The sequence below is a fragment of the Rhipicephalus microplus genome, chromosome 3, assembly GCF_043290135.1.
Source record: "Rhipicephalus microplus isolate Deutch F79 chromosome 3, USDA_Rmic, whole genome shotgun sequence".
Classification (NCBI taxonomy): domain Eukaryota; kingdom Metazoa; phylum Arthropoda; class Arachnida; order Ixodida; family Ixodidae; genus Rhipicephalus; species Rhipicephalus microplus.
In genome coordinates, this window is record NC_134702.1 from 133252776 (window position 1) to 133269841 (window position 17066).

Genomic DNA, 17066 nt, shown 5'->3' on the forward strand with positions numbered 1-17066 from the left:
ATATTTCTTGTAAATAGACATACTTGATTTTAGTGTCGCCCCGCCGCGGTGGTGTAGAGGCTAAGGTACTCGGATACTTACCCGCTTAAGGTACTTACCCGCAGATCGCGGGATCGAATCCCGGCGGCGGCGGCTGCACTTTCGGCGGAGGCGGAAATGCTGTAGACCCGTGTGCTCAGATTTGGGTGCACGTTAATGAACCCCAAGTGATCGAAAGGCTTCCGGAGCCCTCCACTACACCGTCTCTCGTATTCTTATGATGCATGGTTTAGAGATGTTAAACCCCACATATTATTATAATCACTTTAGTGTCCAGTCTTAACAAACAGAGGAGAGATCTAACGGTGAGAAGAAAACACAACGAGATCATACATGCGCCGTACAACATGCTATGCTTACATACGCCGAGAATCAGAATGGTTATTAGGTTCTTCAAAGAAAAACTGCTGTGCAAAAATAAACATTCATACAATGTTATTCGAGCAAAGTGAGTAGATGCATGAGTCAGCTTACTTATCAAGGGAAGCTAAAGACCACGTAAGTGTTCGAATGATCAAAGACATACTAAAAAATTGTGGACTACATTTTTCAAGAGGAGTTACCAAAACAATTTATGCGCATATCTTAAGTACAGTGATCTTTGTGTTGGTGTGGTGTAAGTTGACGCTGTCATCACCTTGAGCAGTTATACAACATACCGATGCTCAGAATGTCGTTATCACTGAGTCCTGTTTTATTGTAGACGGCAGGCAAATCACTTCCGTCTTTCACCTTCATAGTCGTAAGGCCTGGATGAAGAGCGAACGCGTCCGCAGAATACAGCATGACCGATTTCGTGTCGAATGGCAGGATCGAATCAACATCTTCGGCGCTGTACTTATCGAAGTGGTCGATGTATTCTGTTTAAAATTAACAGGGCTTGTTATAGTCGCAGAGTAGGTTATGACATTCAGATGGCATGCAGTCGCTTTTTGAAAGATGGTAATTGATCGCAATGAATTTTTCTACAATGCCGGAAGCTTCCAGATCAAATATTTGTTTCATGACTGGCCTTCCTGAAAGAATAAACGTAAGCTTGCTTCTACGCGCAGGAAACTTTAGTCAAACTTCCTGTTAACTGTGTTGAGCCCTCACGTGCTAAATGTTTAGTTCTTATACACCAAAGCTCCGTATTAGACTACCGTAATTAGGTACAGCCTAGAGCCACCATGGTGTTAATTGCCACACCTGTGCGGATTTCAATTTCGTGATTTAACAACGTGCTTGATTTGGCTGTTTGGTGCTTCACGTTAGACGAAGGATACACTACACTACACAAAAAGCTAGCAAGTCACTGCTTCTCCAAGCGCGCCCGCTGTAGTGAGTTAAGTGGCCTCTGTGCTTTCTGCAGTGTCGATGCGAACTTGACTACAATATTTGCGACACGTACAAAGGAATCAGTCGTTTGCTAATTCTCCCCCTCCCCCTGCCCGTGACCACCAAAGCGCTGGTTTTCTCCCGCGGTCACGTAGGGGCCCCCGCTTTCGACCCTACCTTCAAGCGCCGCAACAAAACACGGCTGGTTCGGCGTCCTTTCGCACATCTGTGACTAACTTTTGTGGTCTGTAAAGTCACAATGACAACACTGCTACTTTTTGGCCTGCTTCGTGTTGAAACCAACTGTCACTTTTTGTTCTTTGTGGAGTATTGAAGAGCTTAATAATTGCAATAGCCCTGCGCCCGGGTTCACCTTCACTTCTAAAACGCTACCCACGACAAAGTATGCTCGAGAGAATATGCTTACCGGGGTCTATGTTGTTCCATAGTATATCCAGATACTCGTCCCTGTCTGGTCGTGAGTGCATATGGTATAATCCCGCTGCGTGCAGCAGCTCGTGGACGACTGTGCCCTCGTATAGGCATTCTCGGCCTAGTGAAAGAGCTTGCTCGCCTCCAATGCGACCGACATAGGAGTAGCACCTGCCGCCAATGACATACAACCCACATTAAGCATAAATCAGGGAGAACTGGTAGCACATTCTCATTCTCCTTATTCTCATTTGGCCTCCAAAACACGAAGAATATAAAGAAACTGGTGCCACTCGACCTGTTTTTTTTTCAACTTGTCTTGGTGTTTTGTTAATCGCGCAAGTGACTATAGTAAACCTAAGCGGTAATCTGTGAGCTGTTGTGCGTAGGAAAAAATGTTACGAAATAACAAACCTCACTTTTTAAAACCCCCTTCAAAACTATTGGTATGGCTTTGATGAGATTTCACACATTCAAATAATTTCAATGGAAAACAGCACATGTAAAGTTTCGTAAAGTACCGTGATATTTTTCCAGAAGTTATGGTAATCTGCTTCAGAAAGTGCGCTGAGCCCTCGACAAAGCAGCAGGAAAGCTGGTCTAATGCAAGAATGGAGAATAAACTATATGGGTCCTTGTCAAACGAATGTCACAGTTATCTTCGTGTGTTTCACTTATTGAAGCACCAGCGCCTTATGAAAAGGAAGACTTCCCACTTCCTACAACACAATTTTGATTTATTTTAACAGACCTCAATTGTTTTGCAAGCTGTTTGTGAAGATGGAATTATGAATAGAGGACAACAGCAAGCGCAGAGGACGCTGGGCATCTTTTGATACTTTTTCTAAGTAGTTGATTTCCTTCTCCTTGTCTAGCTTCTACAATAGCTAAGGAGGGAAAGTGTTTAATAAGGTTTGGAATGGCTGCCCCTCGATGACTCGAGTGCTCGGTGGCAGCGCTAAGGAAAAGCCGTAGTCCGGCGAAGAGATGCTTCATTGCAACCTCAGGCGTCTGCCCGAGTCCAAACCTGAACCTCCGCTCCTTGCAGCAGCCGCATTAGTTGCGCCACACACAACACGCTGCTAATGAGCGCCTAATACTAACTTAAATACAACAAGGCTCATTTTAAGGTCCCTAAAGTACCACAATGTCTGGTTATTAGGTCTCTAAAGGATAAGAAGTATGTAAACGTTTCACTGTAACCTCCAGTGCAGTATCAGACCATGTATTCTTTGCCTGCGGCCATTCGGATGATCGTGGTAAATAAGGGCTGGTGCAACTTTTTCTCAAGGATGAAAATTATGTAGTTATTCGCAGCTTGAACGCTGAGCTCTGCTCCTTTTATGCATAGGTCGGCACTTTGAGAGACTACTCAATCATACTCACTCACAACATTTTTTTTCAGCCTTCACCCTCACTCACGTTCATACTCACGCCTACTCGGACTCATGAGTACTCACTAACGTTCATACTCCCTCCTTGTCACACTCAGAGTACTCACTCACGTTCATGCTCACTCCTTCTCACACTCAAAATACTCACTCACGTTCATACTCACGCCTACTCGCACTCACTCCTACTCACTCACGTTCATACTCACTCCTTGTCACACTCAAAGTACTCACTCACGTTCATACTCGCTCCTTGTTACACTCAGAGTACTCACTCACGTTCATACTGAGTCCTACTCACGCTCATGAGTACTCACTCACGTTCAAACTCAATTCTACCCACACTGCAAGTACTCATTCACGTTCATACTCACTCTTACTCATACTCATGAGTACTCACTCACGTTCATACTCACTTATACTCATACCCAGAGTACTCACTCATGTTCATACTCACTCCTACTCACACTCATGAGTACTCACTCACGTTCAAACTTACGCTAACTCACACTCTAGGCCCTCACTCACGTTCATACTCATGACTACTCACACTGATGAGTACTCACTCAGGTTCATACTCACGCCAGCTAGCACTCATAGGCCCTCAGTCACGTTCATACACACGACTACTCACACTGATGAGTACTCACTCATGTTCATACTCACGCCTACTCACAGTCACTCACGCTCATACTCACGGCCACACACACTCATTGTTCACGGCTCACGTTCATACTCACGACTACTCATACTTTTAGAGAAACATGGACTGCTGCGCGAACTTGTAATTCATTTTAACTGAGTTGCACGAAAAATTTAAGTACAAAAGGAAGACACCTCGAGACAGCGCGCCGTGTCCAGGCGTCTCCTTTTCGTTCTTCAATTTTTCGTGCACCTCAATTAAGACTCATAGTTACTCACTCACCTTCATACTCACGCCTGCTGAAGATCATAGGCCCTCACTAACCTCCGCACTCACATAAGAATTCACCTTAATACTTACGCCTACCCATACTCAGGCGCACTCACCCACGTACTTTTACATTCACATACTCATCATCATCACAGCAGGACAAAGGCCTCTCCCCTGTTCCGCCAGTCAACTCGGTCCTTTGCTTGCTGTTGCCACTTCATACCCGCAAACTTCCTAATCTCATCTGCCCACCAAACTTTGTCTCCCCTTTTCCCGCTTTCCTTCTCTTGGAATCTACAAAATAACCGACAGAAAACGTAAGTAATGAACAACAACCTTGAAAGAAAACAGCGCTTCGAGATAGGTGGCAGTGCACTTGAAGTTGGAAAAGGTATATACGTCTACTTAGGACAAGTAGTACCTACGGAGCCGAGCCACGAGACTGAAGTATCTAGAAGAATAAGAGTGGGGTGGAGAAGATTCAACAAGCATTCTCAGCTCATGGCTGGTAGATTGTCACTTGGGGTGGAGAAGATTCGGCAAGCATTTTCAGCTCATGGCTGGTAGATTGTCACTATCCCCTTAAGACGAAGGTATGTAACAGCTGCATCTTGCCGGCACTTACCTACTGAGCAGAAACCTGGAGGCTTACAAAGAGCGTTCAGCTTATTTTGAGGATGACGCAGAGAGCAATGGAAAGGAAAATAGTGGTTGTAACCTTAAGAGTCAAGAAGAGAGCAGAGTGTATCAGGGAACAAACCGGGGTTAAGGATATCATAGTTGAAATCAAGAAGAAGAAACGGACATGGGCCGGGCATGTAGCACGTAGGCAGGATAACAGCTGGTCATTAAGCATAACTGACCGGATTTCCAGAGAAAGCAAACGGGTTAGGGGGACACAGTAAGTTAGGTGGGCAGATGAGATTATGAAGTTCGCGGGTACATAATGGCAGCAGCAAGCACAGGACCGAGTTTAGTGGCGGATCATGGGAGAGGCCTTTGTTCTGCAGTGGATGTTGTCAGGCCAATGATGAATATTAACATTGAGGTAGTGTTACGTGTACTCAGGTTACTCAATAAACAATCGAGCTGAACAATTGTCGCTTTTTTTAAGGGTCGGTAGGTTCCACAAACAGGCAATGACTCAGCGCAATTACGACGCACCTGCACATTCATTTGTGTGCCATGACGCGTAGGAGACGCTGAGACACCGTCTAGAATCTCAGTAATGTGTTACAAGCACTCAAAACGCGCTTTCGTAGGCTTCGACGCACGCGCGCGAAATAGAGACGCTCTCGAGCTGCAGTATACTACACGGCCGCCGCTGATTACCCGCCAGAACCCAAGACGTTGCCATGCCATCCGGCTCGGCCGCTTCGTTCGTTCCGCTGCCCCTAGCCCCTTCTGAATGCACTAGCGGGACAGGCGGGCGCCGCGGCGCCGCGGCCACCCCGGCCACTGGTAGGTGTTTTGTGGCCCGGCGCGACCGTCGAGACGGCGCCTCCCCTCTCTGCCTCGCCTTCAGACGGAATGCGTCGCGTACGGCAGTTTTGCATTCGAGAAATTGTGCGCATCTTCGGAGATGTTTTCCTTCCTGTGTGGGTCGCGCTCACGCGGAGACTTCGTTGGCTCCGTGCCGGCACTGACGACTGCAGGGGGCCTTATTTATGGATCTGCGGACGCGGTTAACGTTCATTGGCAGTGTACGTACGCAGGGTTATCACGGACAGCCGAATAAAATGGTAATTAACGAGTTGCGTTATGTGTGTTTTTGTATTAGCCAGCATTATGTGAATGATAGAATAAATTATCATGGGTGATTGGGCGCTTATTGCACATTGTTGCACACCGTTGAAGGCATAATAAGCCGCCGAAAAGTGAAGCAAGGGTAGAGATTGAAACGGCAATGCGAAGAGGGTGCGATTACGCTATCGCATACTATACTATTGACGGCGAAGCTCAACCGCCCTCCAAGCTTTCCTTTTTTTTTTTCTTAATGGGGCACTGAGAAGGCGAAGTTTGCACACAGCTTCGCGTTTGAGAGGTCATGAGATCACTTAAGGTTTTCGTTCAAGGCAACCTTCACTTGAGGGACAACGCAGAGATAGAAACTGCAAAATCGCTGCGCACAATGTGCGTCGCGCACACAATGTGCTTTCTCTCGCGGGCCATTTCAGCGGGTTTTTTTTTTTTTTGTCGCTTGTGCAGTGCATTTCTTTTTTCTGAAGCGGCTCGCGTGGCGATTTTTGTTGAAGGGCTTCTCAAGACCTTGTTTTACATGTATTATCAGCGGGTTGCGTAGACTGAAGGCGCAAAAGGCAAGTGCAGCGAGAACGGTAGCTATAGGGACAGGCAGTTCAAAGTTATTGAGTCTAGAAAATTCAAATTACAATAAAATGGACGCCTACCCTCAAATCGAGTTTTGCGCAGTCATCTCGCCCCTCCCCTCCCCCCATCTGATGTAGGATGGCTCCCCCAGTTTCCAAACTAACTGAAGGCTTTTACGTACATTAAGCTTGCATGCCAAAGTGCCCGTAATTTCCAATGTATTGAGGACGCCGTTGCGATGGTTACAAATATTTATTACACTCATAGTAACTCACTCATGTTCCTACTCGTTGCTACTTACACTCACAGCAACTCACTCACCTTCGCAGTCAAGTCTACTCACACTCATGAGTACTCACCCACGTTCGTACTTACTCCTACTCACATTCATGAGCTCTCACTCACTCCTAACCACACTCATGAATACTCACTCACGTTCATACTAACGAATACTCACACTCATCAGTACTCACTCATGTTCAAACTCCTACTCACTCACGTTCTCACTCACGTTCATACTCTCTCCTCCTCACACTCAGAGTACTCCCTCACGTTCATACTCACTCCTACTCACACTCACAAGCTCTAGTCATTCCTACTCACACTGATGAATACTCACTCACTTTCATACTCACGGATACTCACACTGATGAGTACTCACTCACGTTCCAATTCACATCTACTCACACTCATGTGTACTCACTCACGTTCATACTCACTCATGCTCACACTCAAAATACTCACTCACCTTCATACTCACTCTTACTCACACTCAATACTCATTCACGTTCATACTAAATTCTACTCATGCTCAGAGTACTCACTCACATTCATACTCACACTCAGAGTAGTCACTCACGTTCATACTCACTCCTATTCACACTCAGAGTACTCATTCACGTTCATACTCATTCCTACTGACACTCATGAGCACCCACTCACGTTCTACTCACTCCTACTCATATTCATCAGTACTCACTCATACTCACACTCACCACATTCAAATGAGTATGAATGAGTGCGAGTGAGTGTACTCATGAGTGAGTATGGTGAGCTATGTTTTTATGTCATTGTTACATCTGCTGAAGAGGCTAGGTAGTTACACCAAGTTTTTTTTTCTCTGTGGATGGTCTCTAGGTTACAAAGCAGGACGACTACACTCTGTCATCGTTCCTCAGTACAGCAACTATGATGTTTCCTTTTGCTTTGCGAAACAAAACTTGTTTCTTGGCTCAAAACAGAAAGTAAGATCCCCGCATTCGTTTCGTCCTATGATTATTTCTTGTTGGCAGAGAGCATCCTATCATACCTTCATCATTCTGCTCCTTCTGCTAAGTTTTTAAAATGGCTCAGAAGCAACCAGTAAAACATCATCAATGCACTCTCGTATATCCACAGCGACATCTGTCGCAGCCACATGAGTCGCAAAAAACAACAAAGCGGTATTTTTTAAAGAAAACAGCTGGTTCAACCTCTGAGGCAACGCTCATAACTAGCCACGTGCATTCTCCCATGAAGTTCCTTTGTATTATATAAAGTACACCGGCATTCGATTTGACAGCAAAGGAGGAGGAGGAAGAAAGTTTAAGCGGAAAGACAGGGAGGTTAGCCAGTTCTTAGACCGGCTGGCTACCCTGTGCTGGGGAAAGGGGTGAGGGGAATGAAAGATGTTAAAAAGAAATGTTGCGAAGAGAGGGAGAAATTACAAAAAAAATGCGACAGAGGAAAGGCAACATCAAAGAGTATAAGACACTAAAGTCTGTCTCTGAGGCCAGTTCTCCGCAAAAAGCGCAGCAAAGCTTTCAAAGCCTTCTGGGCTGAGGATGGGCTCAGCCAATGACCCAGAATCCTTTGTTCCGACAAAGGCCGATCGTCTAGTCTATCCAGAGCTGCAGTGAGTTCTTGTCTTTGCACGTTGAAATGGGTGCACTCACACAGAAGGTGCGCGATGGTTTCTTCGCAACTGCAGTTAGTGCATGTAGGAGAGCTGGCCATCCCAATTAGATAAGAGTATGCGTTCGTGAAGGCCACTCCAAGCAACAGGCGGCATAGAAGAGTCTCCTCAGCTCGAGATATCCTTGGGGGAAGACGAAGCTGCAGATCGGGATCCAAGTTATGCAGGCGCGCGTTTGTGAAGTCTGTTGAGTTCCACTTTACCAGTGTGAGGTCACGTGCAAGCGAACGAAGTCTTGTAGCTGCGTCGGTTCTTGAGAACGGGATGGCTGTGTATTGGGTACCATCGTGTGCAGATCTAGCGGCCTCATCTGCGCGGTCATTGCCATATATACCGCAATGACCTGGTATCCACTGATACACTATGCTGTGCTGTTTTTCGATTGCTTGGTGATGAAGAAGCCTTATTTCAGCTACTAACTGTTCATTAGGTCCATGGCGAAAGGGTGACATAAGACATTGAGGAGATGCCTTCGAGTCCGAGAAGATAGACCAAATCTCGAAGGTTCTTTCACTATAAACTCCAGAGCTGCACGTATGGCTGCAAGTACTGCAGCTGTCGACGACGTCAAATGCGATGTCATGAATTTAATTGTGATGTGCCTCGCGGGAATAACCATCCCCCTGCAGAGCTTACTGAAGACACCGAGCCATCCGTGTAAATGTGAAGGCGTCCGTTGTGCTTCTCTTGCAGGAAAAGTAATGTGGCCTGTTTCAGGGCTAGATGCAACGACTTTTTCTTATTTTGGATGCCAGGAATTGTAAGAAGGGCTTTGAGTGGGTGTAGGCACCATAATGGTATCGGCGGCTGTGCTGCATGCGTGAAGTGCAATGGAAGCACTGCGCAATGCTGAGCTACAGTTGCGCTGAACGCTGAGTGGGGCCTGGAAGTTCGAAGTGAGGCGAGGTGATAAGATGGAAGCCGAGCGAAATGTCTTATGTGCATTCTCAAAGCGTCTACGCAGATGTATGCGTTGACTGGATAATCACGCGCAGTGATGACTGTCGCTGTTGTAGACGCGCATCTCGGGAGACCAAGGCATACTCTCAGGGCTTGGGCTTGGATTGACTGGAGGACGCGCAAGTTTGTTCTTCTGATCCCGCAAAGCACGGGTAAGCTGTATCGCATATAACCGAGGAACAGAACGGTGTAGAGTTGGAGCATTGCTCGTACCGATGCACCCCACGTTTTTCCAGCAAGAAACCTCAGTACGTGGGTGATCATGATGAGTTTATATTTCATGTGGGCGATGTGAGGGCTCCAGGAGAGGTCGCAATCAACTATGACTCCGAGGAATCGGTGGGTCTTCACGTGGTTGATCGTGTGTCCGTTGATTTTAATAACATATGGACTCATAGCCTGATGCGTGAATGCTATAAGCGAGCATTTCTCTGATGACAGCTCTAGTCCCCGTTCTTCCAGGTACTTTATCGCTATTGTAGCCGCTCTCTGAAGCCGGGCACGCAAATGAAGGCGTGTTACGCCTGACGCCCAGATGCAGATGTCGTCTGCATATATTGATAGATGGACAGATTCTGGAAGTGCGTCAACCAGGCCAAATAGTGCTAGATTGAAAAATGTGGGGCTAAGAACACCACCTTGAGGCACACCTCGACGGTTGCATTGGTGCGTTGTTGTGCCATTCTCCGTCTGTACAAAGAAATTTCTGCCTTTCAGATAGCTGTGGATCCATCGGTAAACCCGACCCGCTAATCCAACATTTTCCATGACATCCAGAATGGCTTCATGTGATACGTTATCGTATGCACCTTTCACATCCAAGAACAACGCCGCAGATAAACGTTTCAGTCTTTTTTGATGCTGAACAGATGAGACCAGGTCTATAACGTTATCAATTGCGAACCAACCACGCCGAAAGACCGTCATAGCATGAGGGCATACCTCGTGGCGCTCCAGGTACCACTCTAGGTGAGTCAAAATCACCCTCTCCATCACTTTCCCGAAACAGCTGGTAAGCGCGATGGGGCGATAAGAGGTCAAGTGCAGAGGAGATTTACCTGGTTTAAGCACAGGGACGAGGTGGTTGGATTTCCATGAATGAGGGATAAATCCGCTGCTCCACGAGTCGTTGTACACGGATAGAAGGGCCCGTCGAGCTGCTTCTCCGAGGTTGCAAAGAGCCATGTACGTGATCCCATCCGGACCAGGCAATGAAGATCGTTTGCATGCCGTCAAGGCCGCTAATAGTTCCTCTAGAGAGAAAAAGGTGTCCATTCTTGAATCTCTGGAAACTGGAGTGTTTTCTAGGTGGCGCGTGGTGCACGCGAACGCATGACCGGCAACTTTCATGCAGAAATCTTCTGCTACCTCAATTTCAGTGCGGCCTTGGTGGAGAGAAAGACACTTGAAGGGGCGATGTGGATGATGTGGCGATGTTCGTAGGCCACGGACAATCCTCCATGTCTGCTTCAAAGGCTTGTGTGGATTCAAAGATTCGCACAGATATTTCCAGCGAAAGGATTGAAGTGAAATGATTCGCCGCTGAATTTTTTTCTGTAGGCGCCTTGCCTCCCTCAAGTCGTGAATGGACTTAGTGCGCCTATATCTTCTTTCTGCGCGACGACGGATCGCTCTGAGCCGTTCCAATTCCGCTTGATGTTGACAATATTCTGAAGTATGCTGAATATGATAGGTCGCTTCTTGAGTAGCACCTCTAATCATATCCACGAGGGTGTCAAGAGGAGGCGCTTTATTTTCTTGACACCTTTTTTCTGTCAGTGACCTGAACTTTGTCCAGTCGATGCGAGTCGAAGTGTCGTAGTTTGGCAATTTTTACAGGCCCTTGATCTTCAAATAAGTTGGTATGTGGTCGCTTCCATGAGTTTCATAGTCTGCGAACCACTTGACCTTTCCATTTAGGCTTCGTGACACAAATGTCAAGCCAAGGCAGCTGCTGTATGTCGTTCCCCGTAGAAAAGTTGGGCTACCGTCGTTTACACAAAGCAGCTGCTGCTGCAGAGCAAAGGAGAATACTTGCCTTCCGCGACTGTCTGTCTTCTGACTTCCCCATAGTGGGCGGTGAGCGTTGAAATCTCCGGTGATGATCCATGGTCCAGGTGTGGCTGTTTACAGTGCACGTAGTCTTTCAGGTTCAAAACGGTTTGAAGGTGATATATATGCGCCTACAAGCGTGGAAGTGAGGTCTCTACGTTTAACTTTCAAGCAGACATACTGGTTGTCATCGTGAGGTGCTACTCGGTGCTCGATATAAATAAGGTCTCATCTGATATATACAATGACTTTACTCTGTTCGTTGCAGGTAGTGGACTTGAAGGCTTCGTACCTGGATAGTCGTATTGCATTGTGTAGCCTTGGCTCACAGATAACAATAATTGGAAACTGGTTTTTAAACACAAATTGTCGGATATAAGAAATGTGGGGCTTGAGGCCTCGGGCATTCCACTGAAATATCGAAGCTCCTTTGACCTCTTTACGAAAGGCATGCAGGGGCGGAGCCATGGTGCCTTTCCAGACTTGATAGCACCGGCTTCAGCGCATCCACTAACTGAAGTGCACTCTTTGCAGCCGGACTGTCAATGCTAGTGAGGAGCATATAAATGGTATTCATAAGGGCCTTTACCATGGCTACGATTACTTTGTCGCGACTATCACCGCATTCTCGTTCAGAAGTGATTGTAGACGAGCGATGCAGTGGCTCAAACGGTGGGTCTATCGTTGGCAGCGCTGGCCATGCTTCAGGCGAGCCGGTGATGCTCTTGTCTTGCTTGGAGGATTTGTTGTCGGCTTGTCTGGACGCTTGAGGTGGTATGCCGGCGGTCGTTTGGTGAGGTTCAGTCCTTGCTTCAGCACTGGGTCTCCTCAGGGGCCTCCGGCGACGAGACCGCCGGCGTCGTACTTGGGCAGCGGCCTCCCTGTGAGTTGAGCCATCCCGGACCATTTGCCTCAACACTTGCATTTCCTTTTTCATGATTGGGCAATTTTTTGACGATGCTTCGTGAGGGCCATGGCAGTTTCGATATTTTCGAAGTTCTGCCTGGAAAGCGTCTGCGCTATGTGAATCTTAGCATAGCGAGCACACAGCCAGGATTGTACAAACAGCACTGACATGTCCCAATCTATAACATTTCCGGCATTGAAGGGGCTTCGGTACAAAGGGTCGCAGTGTGTGTCGAAAATGGCTGACCTTGACTTGCGATGGAAGGCTATCACCCTTGAACATGAGCTTCACGCAGCGTGATTCGCCAAGGCGACGAGCTTGCAGTATAGTAAGTTCTGCAGACACCGGTTTGATGAGAGCAGCAAAGTCACTTTCGCTGATGGAAATGTCGACGTCGTAAATGACGCCTGCCGTAGAGTTGCGGCCATCAGGTGTATATGAGCGAACATTGATGTTAGCCAACATCTTGATGTTGCTCAGCACTTCCAATGTGCTTCGTTGAGTGACGTCTACGGCGAGGATATTCTTACGGCACGTCCGCGATCTCTCCGCACATCCGCGATCTCTCCCTGGGCGAGTTCCTCAAGAAACCTAGACGTGACTTGATGATTGAGCCGGTTGAGACTATGAGCCCCATCGACCGGCACAAACAGAATTGTGTATATCGTGGGCCCTCGCGTCGTCGTCACATTCTTACTTGTTGTTGAAGACGGCATCACTAGTCTTCTTTTTCGCTGCCGCCTTGTCACAGGCACGAAGTCACCTTCATCGGAGCTTTCGTCGCTGGCCGTAGAGTAAATCAGCGTATCTTCGCTGTCGGCATCACTCGGGTGGCCCGTATGCTTTCTCGTGGTAGCTGCGGACGACGTCGATGGTTGAGGTGGAAGCCCAGGCGAATCCACGTCCATCGCCGCAGTCACTGGAACGGTGTCTTGCACAGAGTCGCAGAATAACTTTGAAAAATTACAGATAGTGACAGCAGTGTTCTACGCCACAATCACTTCGTCGTCGTCTCTCCTTTTCACGGCAAAGCAAAACTATGCACCTTATAGGCTTCTTGCGCTTGGCTTAGGTTATTTTGTTCGTGCTGAAGCACAAGCGATTCGTCTGTGTAACATATAAATTGTACAACCTCAGTTCAATTTTAAAAAAGGAGTACTGATCACGTTTGTTTGACAGGCACTCATTTTTCTCAATTTTAATGACTCATAGAACAGAACAAAATAGGACTGAGTCCAAACGTCCTGTCAAGATTATCTCGCTGCAACGTTTACCGTCCGCAATTTTAATGAACAATATCATAATATTTTTTTCTGTATTATCTATACCCAAAAAGTAACTGTGCTTTCTTGAGTACACATGAGATTAATGAGATAAAATTTCCTACAACTCAGCTGCCACGTTATTCTCCTTCACTACTTTATTTTGTTGCATGTCATGCTCAAGGTATAACCGGCCATAAAAGGTTAGCAAGTCCCACAGTTGCCTGCATCAATGCAACATATGTACGAGTCACTTCACGGAATGGCACCTGTCACGCAAGCCACACATATTTCATGCTCGCTGGCTGCTCATGGTTGGCCAACTTTCTTCACCTCTTTCCACTAAGTTGAGCTACTTTGCTCAAAGGATATATGCCGGGTGCAGTTAGCATGCCTATGCAGCGTTTCACTGATCTTCGCCTGAGTATAATAGAAGTCTGACATTTCTTTAAAAAACTAAATTCTAGGTTTAATGAAACACAATCACAATAACGCGCGCAGTCATGTTTTTCTACGTCTTCGCAACGTCCTTCCCTTGACCATAAACTATTTTTTTTTCATTTTTATTGTCACTGTTGTAACTGAAGGAGAACATGACCCTCTAACGCTTTGTTAAAGTCAGCTGATCCCATAAATTTCTGTCCCTTTTGTTTATATGTTCGAAACACGCGCAGAATTTAGGTTATCATTCGCGAAGAGAAACAAGAACACCTTTCATGCTACCTATAACAAGTTTTAGGTATGACTGGCACACACGGCTAGCATCGTATCCCCTTCGCAGAGCACAACAAGAGTTAAACTCTTTTTTTTAACGAAAATTTCTTTGGTCTACCTATCATAATTTGTGTGACTGGCATGGCAATGAAGGTGAAGTCAGAATGATAGAAGCCGTCGATTGGTGCATAAGCCAGAGAGATCATTTTGATTGGTGAGCTGAAAGGCTTTGTAGTAACGTATCTCGCGCATTCGCCCCTGTCCTCTCACTGAGCAGTGGTGTGGTGCTATGATAGTGCAACCAAGTACCATAAAAATGTTATAAAAAGAGGTTTACGAAAAAAAGGGTAAGGGTCTTTCGAAAATGTTGGGGGTGGGGTATAAATAGCCGTCATATTGGTAAGGAAATATTGACTGAAAATAACTGCCTCACCTGCCTGTAATAACTCGGTACTGCGGATTCAGGGGTTATTGGAAATGACCTGTTTTTGCGTAAAAAAGCACCAGGCATGCGTTGAGCAGGTCAAGCATCGAAATACCTCTCATCTCTTGACGCGAAATGTTTACCAGTTTTGCTTCTAGTCTAAAAGCACTGTTGTGGCATTTTGAGTTGCTCTGTTTGAGTTGCTATGCGAGTTTCTAAAAGCACTCGAGGCAGAGCTAGTTTCTTTGCTGGCCTAGTATTGAAGGCCTTCCTGAAATTGTCTTGGATGTTCGACTCGAGTATATTTTACTACGCTTGAGTTCTTCTAGGGAAGCCACATCTACGCCTCCTGGTTAGGAGTTAAGTTAGAAACTCACCCGATACCGGAGTAAATGTGGATATAGTGTTCCTCCCACGTGCGCTCAACAAATCGCAGGCAGGTCAGGTACTCGACCATGTTCATCCACTGTCTGACATGATTCATCTTTCCTTCCTGTCCTGAAAATATGATGCACGCAAGATTTATAACCATAATTCTTCTTCATGTAGAGACAAATTGTACGAAAATTGTTTGTGCCAGCAGTTAATCAAATTTAACAGCCTCAATGACCAGTGCAGTACATACGCTCAAGGCTGCAGAAATATGCCAGAAGTCACTTTGTTTTTTTTTCAGAAAAGTGCGAGTGCATGAGCTATCTGGATAATAATATAGCTCAAAATGTACCGTTATCCGAATACTGGGTGATGATATGTTCGTTCCCGTGTACTCACGACAATGGTCATCAAGCTTTGTTTTTTTTTTCGCTCTATTGGTTCCTATGCAGCAAATGCATTTAGCTTCTCTTGTCATCCTAGTCTTTGTGCATGCATCTCAATTGTAACAATCCGAACATTTACGTCATATTGTTACTATCTGTTGATTCAGTATTGTGTTTTACAATTTATTCGGGAAACGAATCTTCAATGGACCAAATAGCCTGAGGGAAGAAGTGCTGTAGTCACCATGTCATTGTATGTAATATGTTAGTCAAAGAAAACTGTTTTGCTTTACAATTCATGTGGTCACTGTATAGATCTCCACCCACTATTATAATGCACCCATCCAACTAGGTGCAACTGTTTTGAGTCATATCTACCCACGTACCTTGTTGCAAGTCGGTAAGTTATGGTAAAAATAAATGTATTAGTTAACTAAAGAACTCTTCCACAATAATAACTATAGTTTCTTCTAGTGATTTTATTTTGCTTTTTTTTCTTGGTGTTTTTTTTTCTGACGCCGGGATCATTATTCGGTTGTGAAGGGAAGTCGCGATCACACAAAATTATTTCAATCTGCTGTGCCTTTCACAGCTGCATTGCGGATACGCCAAGCACGAGACATTATCCATGGCCAATTCTGACATACGCCTTAGTGTATGGCAGAAAATTGACACGCGGTGTAGGTGCCCTTTTATTAAGCTAAAATGTATTGACGTGTACTGCTCCCAGTTTATATTATCAGTACTCTTTTCACTTACTGAAAAACATATCCACAGTGTAGGGAATCACACCTCCGGGCCACAGCTGCTTTCCAGTCGCCACCGCATTTCTCTGCATGCCAGGTTTGCATACGTGTGGAGCAAGTTATTCAAAAGGTCTTTCGAGCGTCCATTTCTTATTATGCCTATAATATCGCCGCATACAGGGGGTTTGAAGTCAGGTGGCCAGGTTATAAAAACGACAATCTTTCATGGGATACTTGAACGCAGGCATTTTGGTATGCATGTCTGTTTCTCTATGTACCTGTCTGTCTCCCGATACAGTCTCATGGCCAAAGTTTAAGCACTTTGAACGCGCCGCAATCTTGAACGGACGACTGCATTCATACTTGTGAAAATCATCTATCAAAAAGCAAATGCTACGCATACTTGAGGCGCAACATTATTACACGAGTAATGAGTGGTGTGTTTCTTTCCTACTAAATACATAAATACATATTTCTAAAGACCTTAGTGTTTCTTATGCTCTGCTGCAAACAGGACGCTATGCAAGAAAAAGAGCGTCTCTCATAATCATATGGTGGTTTTGGGACGTTAAACCCCACATATCAATCAATTATGCAAGTAAAAGATGACTGGCAGATGTAGTGGCGGAAAAAATCACAGCATATCCACGGAGTGAATGATGATGAGTGGGGGCCAAGCTCCGAAAGGTGTTATGGGCAAAGCGTGAATCATCCGCTGGCCGCGACTGTCCGTCCTGCTGTCTGTCCGTCTGTATGTCAGCCACTCCGTCCATCTTTATGTATGTATGTATGTATGTATGTATGTATGTATGTATGTATGTATGTATGTATGTATGTATGTATGTATGTATGTATGTATGTATGTATGT

General features: G+C 45.8%; 1 protein-coding gene across 1 annotated transcript; it reads right to left on the reverse strand.

The window, feature by feature from the left end:
- Positions 1-589: 589 nt before the first annotated feature.
- LOC119188285 (zinc metalloproteinase nas-6-like) lies at positions 590-16302 on the reverse strand. The gene is made up of 4 exons (XM_075888477.1): positions 16211-16302; positions 15071-15191; positions 1784-1959; positions 590-899 (listed from the first exon to the last, which is right to left on the reverse strand). Exons 1-4 carry the CDS (start codon positions 16287-16289, stop codon positions 673-675), a joined length of 603 nt encoding a protein of 200 aa, XP_075744592.1. The 5' UTR covers positions 16290-16302; the 3' UTR covers positions 590-672.
- Positions 16303-17066: the final 764 nt, after the last annotated feature.

Coding starts and splice junctions, on each gene's coding strand:
- LOC119188285 (XM_075888477.1), bottom strand. CDS start 16,289: ATGCAGAGAAATGCGGTGGCGACTGGAAAGCAGCTGTGGCCCGGAGGT. Junction 1,960..15,070: donor CACATTTACTCCGGTATCGG/GTGAGTTTCTAA, acceptor CATTGGCGGCAG/GTGCTACTCCTATGTCGGTC. Junction 900..1,783: donor ATGGAACAACATAGACCCCG/GTAAGCATATTC, acceptor AATTTTAAACAG/AATACATCGACCACTTCGAT.